At 49.0% G+C, this 10,762-nt stretch overlaps 5 protein-coding genes across 5 annotated transcripts; 1 reads left to right on the top strand and 4 right to left on the bottom strand.

The window, feature by feature from the left end:
- Positions 1-159: 159 nt before the first annotated feature.
- On the top strand, positions 160-2,979 carry F5891DRAFT_1065372 (uncharacterized protein). The gene is made up of 7 exons (XM_041363079.1): positions 160-231; positions 308-434; positions 496-1,677; positions 1,719-1,874; positions 1,928-2,072; positions 2,127-2,663; positions 2,716-2,979. The coding sequence occupies exons 2-6, from the start codon at positions 372-374 to the stop codon at positions 2,546-2,548; spliced, it is 1,968 nt and encodes a 655-aa protein (XP_041219308.1). The 5' UTR covers positions 160-231; positions 308-371; the 3' UTR covers positions 2,549-2,663; positions 2,716-2,979.
- A 274-nt stretch (positions 2,980-3,253) lies between these two features.
- F5891DRAFT_1258343 (CHAT domain-containing protein) lies at positions 3,254-4,302 on the bottom strand (the record flags this gene model as incomplete). The annotated part of the gene is made up of 3 exons (XM_041370079.1): positions 3,254-3,365; positions 3,436-4,175; positions 4,237-4,302. The coding sequence occupies 3 exons, from the start codon at positions 4,300-4,302 to the stop codon at positions 3,254-3,256; spliced, it is 918 nt and encodes a 305-aa protein (XP_041219307.1).
- Positions 4,303-4,393: 91 nt separating this feature from the next.
- F5891DRAFT_1281943 (uncharacterized protein) lies at positions 4,394-5,877 on the bottom strand. The gene is made up of 3 exons (XM_041370511.1): positions 5,619-5,877; positions 4,764-5,578; positions 4,394-4,695 (listed from the first exon to the last, which is right to left on the bottom strand). Exons 1-3 carry the CDS (start codon positions 5,793-5,795, stop codon positions 4,461-4,463), a joined length of 1,227 nt encoding a protein of 408 aa, XP_041219306.1. The 5' UTR covers positions 5,796-5,877; the 3' UTR covers positions 4,394-4,460.
- On the bottom strand, positions 5,858-6,995 carry F5891DRAFT_1258341 (uncharacterized protein; the record flags this gene model as incomplete). The annotated part of the gene is made up of 5 exons (XM_041370078.1): positions 5,858-6,424; positions 6,473-6,579; positions 6,627-6,766; positions 6,822-6,843; positions 6,875-6,995. 5 exons carry the CDS (start codon positions 6,993-6,995, stop codon positions 5,858-5,860), a joined length of 957 nt encoding a protein of 318 aa, XP_041219305.1.
- Positions 6,996-9,121: 2,126 nt separating this feature from the next.
- Positions 9,122-10,427, bottom strand: F5891DRAFT_1065352 (uncharacterized protein). The gene is made up of 9 exons (XM_041363078.1): positions 10,209-10,427; positions 10,042-10,156; positions 9,956-9,989; positions 9,812-9,900; positions 9,727-9,757; positions 9,592-9,671; positions 9,514-9,542; positions 9,374-9,465; positions 9,122-9,322 (listed from the first exon to the last, which is right to left on the bottom strand). The coding sequence occupies exons 1-9, from the start codon at positions 10,232-10,234 to the stop codon at positions 9,246-9,248; spliced, it is 573 nt and encodes a 190-aa protein (XP_041219304.1). The 5' UTR covers positions 10,235-10,427; the 3' UTR covers positions 9,122-9,245.
- Between the last annotated feature and the right edge of the window lie 335 nt (positions 10,428-10,762).

The following is a 10,762-nucleotide window of genomic DNA, read 5'->3' as shown; positions in this document are numbered from 1 at the left end:
CGTTCTATGCTGCACTATTGTATGGGCTCGTGTTGGCGAGTAGCACGCCACAGAAGGCCCACACCGGTAACGCCACAGTGACGATGGAAACAATGAAGAAACGAAGTTTGACAATTGAGAATATGCGACCACCAACTAGATCCCGTAAGTTAGATGTCGAGTAACTTTCGCAAGCCTTGACTTGGTCCTGGTAAATCGACTTTTTTGTGTTTTTCGGTTTTTTGTTGTCTTGTAAGTTGTTGTCTTGTTGATATGGTGGCACCGCCACAAGGCTGACAACATTGTTTGGTCCATATTACAAATTTAGATCTGGAAATGCTTATGTACGATGCTATGTTGATACCATCGATGACCGATACCACTATTCACTCATGGCGCCCAGAATCAACGCACGGGATAGGGAAGCTCTCAGGGCTCTGCCTCGGTTGATGCAGGTATGCTCGATTCTCTTCAAGAAGCATGACGACGCTGATTCCTTGTTTCTCGCTCTTACAGCGTAAAATTGATGGAGCATTGCGTGGCTCAGTCGAAGATCTCCGAGATGTCGTTGGTAGTCTCAATCAACTCAAGGATGTCACGCCACTTTTACTTCCCGTCTTTCACGCACAACTGGAGGCATATCCTATTCCGGACAGAATTAGTCCTGATGTTGTACCAGTGATCATGCTCGCCAAATGGTCCATGGGTGGCATTGTACAAATTTGTCATAACCTCGGCAGCAATATCAGTATTGGAGAACGCATTGTCCATGACGCTGTTGCTTCAAAGTGGGAGATGCTCTTCCCGTGGATGCAGTTCTTCAGCAACAATTTCCTCCCACCTTCGCAAAGACCCGCTGCCCTCCCACATGGCCTGTCTGTTAGCACTTACGAAGCCCTTAGGATTACCATACATCCACTATCAACCTTGTGTCAATTCACAACAATTGGCAGGCAGTTGATGAGAACGAACCCCACTGTTCAAGCATTCTTCTTCCGGGCTTGGGTCATCGTCGATGGGTTGAAGAGTGATGATGTCGCTGATCCTCTTCGAGAAGGCGACAAAAATCTCAGTGCACTGATACGTGCGAATATGTGCTCGCTTAGCGTTATTTGCATGGAAGACACCCCTGCGTCTCTGCCAGTATCTATCATCTCCTCTGTCGCCGGCGGAACCCTCCCCATGGCCTCATTAGCCCTCCGATATATTCGTCGTATGACTAAAGAGGTGTCCAATATGCCAGAACCTCGGTTACGAGCAAGAGAAAACGTTGACTTCTCATCCATGACAGTATGTGCTACTGGTTTGGCTCAAGCCATCCTCTTCATGCAATCCTTGGGCGATAGAGAGGGCGGTTGTCACGAATTGCTCCTCCAAATCGGCTCAATTCGTACTGTCCTAAGTGCTATCACAACACTCTGGGAACGACTCCTAACCCCTGCTTGGAATAGTTCCGATAATGAACCAGATATAGGGCTGGCAGCGCGACGCAGAGTGTTATATATAGCATATCGCTATATCGGGTATTCAATGAATTGCGCAAATGACTCTGCTTTGGTGATATCTCAGGCCATTCAGCATGGGCTACTCGAATGTCTCCTACGGACTGGGTCATCGCCAGCTGAACATGTTGACAATACCAAACGCTTTGAGGATGACCATGACATTCAACTGCTCAAAGAGCTTCCTCGGTTCTTCGTATTCTCAAAGTGCTACGGGTTCTTCAACCCGCCCTTCAGAGATTAGATCGGCTAGGCCTTGAAGAACGAGCGTCCCAAGACCCTGTATTATGGGAGTTATGGCAAGCCGTTGACTCCGCAGCCCGTACCTTCACCAATTTCCACGAGCTGCCTGAGGGAGCTCCTTTCTACCGGTATCAATGTTGTAGCCCGAAAGTGCGTTCGAGAACGGTCCGCTTCTCTTCGCCAACTAAAATCCTTAATATCAGTGCTCTCTCAATTTCTCTGAAGACGATGTCACAGCATATCGTTGTTCAGGGTGCATGCTGACACGTTACTGCTCAAAATATTGCCAGAAGGAAGCTTGGGAATCCGGCCACCGTGTTCACTGCCGCATGCTGCGTTCTGCTCTCGGTCAGATTCTTGTCCTACGCATTTATAAAGTCTTAACTGATGATCAAACTTAAGGCAATCAAGATGTGCGCGAGATCCGCAAAAGTTTGCCCGTTATTGCGATGATCGAGTCTTGGATATGCGAAGAACGCGTCAACGAAATCAGGGCGCTCGATAAAGATGTGGTGAAAACCTCCGAAAACGATCGCTCCATCGTAGAGGTGGACCTGACCGTTTATCCCATCGAATTGAATATGTACTCCTTGCGGGACTATTTCCTCGTTTCCGGCTCTCATACCTTCGAACGAGAAGTTGCTGAGTCGATCACAACCTCAGAAGATAGCCCATACGATCTGGTTGCGGTCAAGGTCAGGCTTGGGAGAGAGTATTATTCTTTGTTCAGCCCAGCAACCGCTTTGGGTGTCGCGTTTGGGTGGACGTCGGGCATTCAAGGAGGACGATACATCCATGAGCATCCTCGGACGCCTGATCCATGAGATTGCATGAGAAGTCTAGTTTGGCAATACCTTCAACCAAGGTATAGTCACTTAGCACTTGCATTCTGGAGCTCGGACGAGGCGCGTTACTGAAATTTGAAGCGGCATTTTAAAGGTCGGTAGGTCTTTAAAAGAGTTATGTTCACGTATTGATTTTGTCGTCAAAGGAAATCGCGTGGTTCACAGGACTGCATGGACCCCCGGAGGCCTTCAACTTATCGTGGATAAACGGTATCTGGTGCTGTGACGCGCATTGGAAGATGCAAAGATTGGTTCTTTAGAAATAGCCCTACAGCCCTACTCCAATGATTTACACTATAGCTTTGGCTAGCTGGGATAGCCATATACCGGACAAAGTAGAAACGGACTCTTACTTACCATCTCCATGCTAAACTCCTGCTTCTGACTTCACGATCAACAACCTTCAACAACTCGTTGTGAGCATTGAGCAAGGCCGATAACTCATAAAAAGAACCGTGTCGTATGCACAACACAACGCATACTAGGTGGATGCTTCATTGGTATATTAGGACTGATGTCGAAGATGCAAGCAGTACACATGGGTCACAAGTCGAAGCAGCCATCCAGGATTTGCTTCTGACTCGACTACATTGGCAGTGGTTAGTTGAGGTTACATAGTGCAGAAGGGGTGAAACTTGAAGGGTCCCCTTATATGACTGGAAGGCGCGGGTATGTTCGACTGGCCTAACTCCCGCTATCTAAGTACCCAAGTAACAGACGGAGTTGCAAATGAGTCAAGTACATAAGAACTTCGGTGAGCGACAAAAACGTGACAGAGTAAACGAAACCGAGATAGCTAGAGCGCAAGAATGTATCAGGTCATTGGTACAAGAGGATGAAAGAGACCGCAGATCAATAACATGTACCAGATAGCAATACGACGTGGGACTACACACCGATATGAACGAAAACCATTCTCTGTTCGAGCGGTACTTTCGTCTTCACCGCGTGCGTAGCACAGTTGAGTGCCCAGGCCGCCTTCGTACAGTCCATGACACCACCATCCTTCAAATCTCCAAATATACCCGTAAAAAGCTTCGACGACGTGTTTTGCGACAGAGTCGTCAACCTCCCACAGCGTGCCAACGACGCTCTTGAACCCTGAAAACTGAATACCAGCTGCGAGATGGATCACTTCGTCGGGCGTCTCCTCATCGCCGACGGCGGTATGACAAGCTGATAAGAACGCGAACTCGGCCTGCGGAACATGTCTCTCCATGATATCGAGCAGCGTCAAATGTTCGTCTCTCATGACAAAATGCGAATCGTAAGGCTGCTTAGGGTCCTGCTTCCCATGACAAGCAAGGTGCACCCATGTGTTTTGCTGCAACGCTTCGAGCGCACCTGCTCGTGTGGCTGCGTTGCCAGAAATAGTGGTGCGGTTGGCTGTCGCAGGGACGAGCTTATGGACAAGCTCGAGCTCGCTGTCGACGGCCAAGAGCGCCTTGCCTTTCCCTGCACCCGGTTGACCCTGTCCGATGGCCACAAAGGATGGAGGCACGCGCTTCTTCATCAACTGTCTAGATCTGATCAGAGCTGAAAGTGTTGGCGTGTAAGAGCAAATGTAGAGATCCTCCAGACATGGCTCCTTCCCAGAACGATCCGCCTTTGTTTGAAATGGGTGAGCTGCGTGGAGAGGAATGGACGTGAAAGCTGCAGTTGGACACAGCCAGATTCGAGAGCGGCCGCTTTAGCTTGAGGACGTGCTCGAGTACGTTGACGATGGGTAGCATGATCTGTCCCATATTATCCGCGAGAGCACTATTAGATCAGTCCTGGACCGCCTGGGTTCATCCGAGATGAATCTCGTATTGCCCTGTTAAAGCGATCCTTGAGATTGGTCAGATCTGCGAGAACCGATGGACGGCAAGGGGACATTGATGGGGGTCTCCTAAACGGCGGGACGATGATGGCGCTGCCGAGTATTGGCTCGCATGAGGATAATGACGGGGCCCTGGCGCGCTGCTACTTGGAGGTCTTCATACGAAGGTGGAGAAGCAGGAACCGCGAGAAACGCCGGAAGATCGCGTATCTCAGCTACCGCGGCTTCCCATTGCCTGGTAAGTATCCTATACTCTGTTGCTTCCCAATCAGCAGCAGCTCTGTCGGTGACGGTTTGCAGAACTCTGGGCTGCATTGGGAAACGCGTTTGCTCAGCTCTAAATAATTACGCGCCAGTGTCGGTTTTGCTGACTCGTTCTTCGACTGGGGTCCTGAGTCGAGATGCCAGCGACCACTGCTGTCCACGGCCCTGCTCCACAATTCAACTGCTCGTGGTAGATTATTACGACGTATAGCACCCGAGGCTGCATCTACAGGCAGTGATCTAGCATAATGAAAGGCAGCAGGCAGCTTTCCCGCCGTGAAGTTGCCGACGATCGTGTTGCCAAATGAGCATCCAGAAGCTCGAAAAAATGTCGAGTAGGCCTCCAGTGCGGATCCATCACCATGCTGCTCTGCTGCAACAGCCCACTTATGTGCCTGAATGATGCGGTTTGGAAAGCCATGAGTGGGATGTCGTGATGCGAGTCTGAAGTTCTCCACTGCAAGTGCTAGATCGCCAGGCTTGTGCTGCACGCAGTAACGAGACATATAGGCTTCCTGTAGCCTGAGATAGGAGTAGTGTCGATCTGGGTGCAGCGAATGCAAAGCCTCCAATGATTGTTGGCAAAGAGTAATGGCCTCCTCGACATCTTCAATCTTCTGAGTTTGCGTGAAACGAGAGCAGAGTACCGAGCTCAGATTGAAAAGAGTGATGTGGCGCTCTGGATGGTCAAGCCGGGTTAACCGAAGGGATTCGCGAGACTGGTCAATAGCCTCATTAAGATCCCTCCTGACATGTGATTTGTCATATCTAGTCTGGAGTGCGAGGGCAAGGTTATTAAGTGTGGTGTCATGATGTAGATGCCCAGGTGGGCACAACGTTAATGCCTCGCGATGGAGGCTGATAGCTCGGGTGATGTCATCAATGTCGCTGCGTGTGTTGAAACGGGCGACGAGGGCAGTCCCCTAGGTTATCCAATGAGTAATCACGAAAATTGTGTCCAACAGGGCGCAAGCACAGCGCTTCTTCGTGCCAAAAGATGGCCTCATCAAGGTCATTAGCTTTGCCTTGATGATCAAAGCGGGACGAGAGTGAAAAGGCCAAGTTGTCCAGGTAGTGATCGCGGTCAGCATGTCCCTCTGGACACAGAGACACAGCTTCACGACCAAGTTGTATGCTCATGTCAAGATCATCGATGCTACCATGCTGATCAAAGCGTGTTTTCAACTGCTTGTGCAAGCTCCTCAAGGGATCTGGGACGGAGTTGATGGCCCCAGAGGACAGAGCTCGAGGACGACTCTTCGAAGGTGGATGCCTTCATCGGATGCGTCTGTTGGAAGGTTGTTGCATCCGCCGATCACACGATCGACACCATTTTTCCCTGCTGCAATGATACGAAGGTACGTGCCCTCTGGACAGAGAGGCAGTAGTTCATGGTAGAGTTGGCAGCTTCCCGGATGTCGGCAGCAGTACTTTTCTTGTTGTGGTGCCAAGTCAGCGCTTGGATGAGATTGTATAGAGATAAGAGATGATCGGGATGATGCTGCGGACGCAATGCGAGGGTATCGCGGAAGAGGGAAGTAATGCATCGATGTCTGAAGATCATCTCGAATGTAGCCTTGAAGGCGGGCCCACGCGAGGTTGGTGAGAGCCGTTGCATGGTCTGGATGGCTGACCGAACACCGGTCCAGAACCAACTGAAAATGGTCTACAGCATCGCTCAGGTGAGAGACCGTCTTGCGTCTCACGTATTTGGCAAATTGCGCGTGGCCCGCATCTGTGTCTCGAGCAATTTCGCCGTCTGCAAGGGACTACAGTTGGTAATCTATCAGTTAAAAGTCGACGGAACAGAGAAAAACGTCACTCGCATCAAACAGTACGTCGTCCTGATGGTCGCAAGCATGTACAACGGCGGCCTTCAGCTTGACGGAAGGGTGGACACCGCGCACGCGTGGGAAGGACAAATCTACGGGACGTTAGTACAACTGCATAAATGAGAAGCGAATCACTCACCGAATGGCTCATCTCCATGATTGAGTAGCTCATCCCACGACATTTGAAGTGCTCCGATGACCTCTCCACCCCCTAGCATTCGACCAAGCTCAAAGGTTGCCCTGATCTCCACTGACAATGCAGGTGAGGAGTGTGATGATCTATAAACAGATAATCAGTTCTCGCATCGCGTCAGAAAGTCTGCATGAACTTTACAGAGTTACAGTATTCCTCCACACTACAGATTTATCAGATGACAAGACACTGACGGCCGATTCCAGCGTCTCCGGGAGTCGACATTGATGGATATGTAGATGCCAGCGGGAATGCGCCAGGAGGGGACTTGAAGACTCGTTCCGCTAATGACTGTAGATAGAGGTTGAGGATCATGACATTGATCCGAAGGTAATATGAAGAAACTCGCCTTCAAGTCTGATATATCGGCGTTTTGAGCGACGAGGCATGATGTTACGATGGAGCAGATTTATGAGGTTCGAAGACGGGTTGAGTGGCGTGGACGGGGATAATGATATGGGGACTGTGGATAGAGTTCAGCTGAGAGGGAGGTTGAGGGTTCAGGTCATGCTACGGCTGTCGGCACGATATAGAGTCTAGACGCTGATATGATTGCACTAAGCGCTGGGAATGGAAATCACCGACCAGGATTAGCGGAAGAATCTGCATTGAAGTGGAGAATGCCATGACCAGGGTCCAGTTGTAGCCAGCCATTGAGGGGGGCATGTAAGTCTCAGAGTGATACCGAATTGTATCATACTACTCAGTCAGTACACCAATATTTTGGCAAGATGTAGAATCGAGTGTATTTCGCAAGGTAGTTTGAATTTTGAAACCAGTGAAGAGCCAAGACGGCGCACAAAGAAAAGCCGAATGTTTGTATATACGACTCGTATGATTGATCTGACAGCGCTATGGGGGGAGAATGATCTTGTATCAAACTAAACACTGTGTGATCAAGAGGACATGGTCATTGGTGTTGGTGTGCCTTGACAATGAGAGGAACAAGGTCAGCGCGATGATTACAGGTTGCCAATTCAATTTTCTATTTATTTGGCCGTGAGTCATGTGACGCACTGCCACCGACATTTGCACTCATACCATGCTCCTGGACCTCCCCTGGACGCTGCACCTCCTGGAATTCCAAAGCAAAGGGCACTTCTAATGTGTCTTTTTTGCCAGAGTCATCACGAGCCGAATCTCCCATGTATCAATAGAACATCGTCTGTGCATTCAATTTACATCATATTAAATATACTCATATAAGATTACAGATGACGCTCGTGGCTAGGCTGGCATACACTATCACAGACAAGTTGATTGCGAGTCTAGCAGGTACGCATGATTATGGCTAAAAACACAACAGACCTGGTTACAGTGAAAGCACAAACGCAAAACTCAAGCCATTCATCCACCGTCATACGAAGCCTGCCGAATGTGATTTGGACGTACGAACAAGTGCATCGATATCACATTCAGTATTTTCCCATTTCGCATGCAGCTCGCGCCATGGAACAATCGTATCCCTGCTGCCCGTTTTACCTTGAACCAGAGTGAAATTCGAGTGAAAGCTTGGATTACGTCCACTCCAACTCGTCGTGTCGAAGATCTTAACAGCCAAGTCGGAAATTATATTCGTCAGTCTGCTCGATTTGCCTCTGGTCTAGAAGAGATTGTCCAAAGCTTGTGAAACCTGTGGCGATTAATATCCAATATGTGCAACGATGATTTGGACCACCATGCAGTATAAAGGATGGAAATGCGACCGTCTGCTCCCTGATGATGGATCGTGATGTTTCCGTGTTGACTCGGATATGTTCCGCTGCCAAAATCGACGGTGTGCCGGGTCTCCGTCCTTCTACATTCTTGACTAATGCTCGAAGTCATGTCAGAAAGTAGCACCGAAGAACAACCACCGGGAGTACTCACCAGCAAGTCCTTGACATATATATATATCGGCTCTCCACTTGCTACACCCCAACTTCAGAAAGGAAAAGGAACGCCAACGTAGCGGCGCTTCCACGTGAGAAATTTCCCAGTCGCATCAGGGCCTGGGCGCCTACTTGCGCATATGTACACCTTTGGGAATAGTTGCTTACAGGTTCCTTAGAGCAGAAGCGCAGGTTATGATCCCACTGTGGGTTGGCACTTTGATCTGGCCACCAAATTGAATCGCAGTACTGTGCAGAAAAATCTCGATTACAGATTTCAAGTGAACCCTGCAGTCAGGCTGGCCTCACTATAGAGCGGAAGTAGTTTAGAGACTGAATGACATTTCGATTGGTGGTGAATGACACTGGAGGAGCGAGCGCGGATAGGCGCGGATCTTGTCAGGACAGCTCGCTGTGCCTGAAATGTCTGATTTCGAACAAAGCGCGTCCCGGAAGCTATATCGCATCATGCACATACTCCCGCTTGATCCATCCTAAGAACAAGGGAGGATGATAATGTGCATGTGTGTGCAGTGCCAATACTCGAGTCATTCACTATGCTTATCCACCTTAGACTTCAGTAGGCATTTTGAACACTTCAGCAAAAAGAACAAAAGAACTCTATGTGGGATGGCAGTACCGATGGTCTAGTTGATATATACATGCTGGTGGGAGGCGCACGAGTACGATCGTGCTACTTCTCGGTGCTTTTGCCTGATTCGAATACTTCCTGGTGCTGTGAACTGGCATTGACAGCGCTGAGGTACGTGTCTAAAAGGCAATGATCAAGATGAAAGGGCTTTCGATAAACTCAAAACTTACTCCAAAACAAGCTGACAACGCTCACGACAACAAAGCGGAGGTGATGCGGTACGATAGCGAAGTTGATGATTTGGGTGGGAATGAAGACGCCCCTAGATCTATTTCAGTGCATGATGCGTAGGCAACAACGCAAATATTACCAGTTACGAATCAATGTTGGGGCATACGCCTGGGAGACACGTGAGATGGTTACCAGATTCCAGGGGGGATTGGCTTACAGTACTAATGCGTTCCTTTGCACCAGAGATACCCTTTCCCTCCATGATACTCATTGTGCCGAAAAAGAAACCGACAACCACTAGAAGAAAGCGAAGAGTGAGAAAGACGAGTAGATCCACGTGTAGTCAACAAACCAGGAGTCAGGACCGCCTGGTCCAGCCAGACCTGCAAAAAGGCGATCATTCCTCATGAAATCCGAAGAAATAGTACATCCCATACACGATATACCACAGCCTTCGTAGGACTGGAGAACTTGATGCGGTTCAGAAGTTGATACCATTTTGTCAAGGCTGGCCCAAAGAACGCTCCTGATAAAATTAGGCATGGATTAGGCTAATCCCGCCCGCACTTGGTTCATCTTACCTCCATAAAAAGTGAGGCGTGCAGTGCGCATGAACTGCGCAGATTTGATCAAAACTAGTTCCTTCTGTAGTCACACCAATGCTCACATCATGATTCTTGCCCTGGCGCTCGATGACTTGCTGCGCGATCACATCACCTGCGCCAAATAAAACGGCAGCAGTGGCGGACTGTGCCAATACGGGTCTTCGGATGAGAGCGGCACTGAGATACTTGAGCAAACAAAACTAAGAATGGATGAGTTGAAGCCACCGACTTGTATAACCGAAGAACTGAGGCCATGGTTGAAGAAATCGTTTGGGGTAATTGGAGTTCTGGGGAACTCCAACGTACCAAGTTGTAGACTCGGAACCGCGGAAGTTGAATTCAACGTGCGATATTCTTGCTACTTAGGCTGTCCGATGTACGTAACTTGACGCCCGCGACGGTGGAATCATGGGGAGATAATTTCGGTAGTTGTATACTGCTCGCTGGGGGAATGAATGTCGTGACGAGTATATTCAAGTTACTACTCATACTTTCTGATCTCTCGCTGATATCTGAATCATACCTAGTCCTCAGCTTCATGAAAACTTACATAATTCATACTGGAAGGACATAACATGAAAAACCTTTCGACCATTGCATTTTAAACATGTCTGTCATTTCACTGCTTGCGTTATCTCTCGCTCTAATCATCAAGCACGTTACCGGCATCTAGCAGTCTCCAGTATCGTGTGTCAAGATGCACGCATAGAAGACGGTGCCTTCGTTTGCAAAAAATGCAAGTCTAAGATGCGCCAATATTCCTGATCCGAAACTGACATTGCC

This window comes from Suillus fuscotomentosus (genome assembly GCF_016647785.1).
Source record: "Suillus fuscotomentosus strain FC203 chromosome Unknown F5891scaffold_92, whole genome shotgun sequence".
Taxonomy (NCBI): Eukaryota; Fungi; Basidiomycota; class Agaricomycetes; order Boletales; family Suillaceae; genus Suillus; species Suillus fuscotomentosus.
Note: the sequence above shows the minus strand (reverse complement) of the source record. Positions and strands in the feature narration are given on the sequence as shown.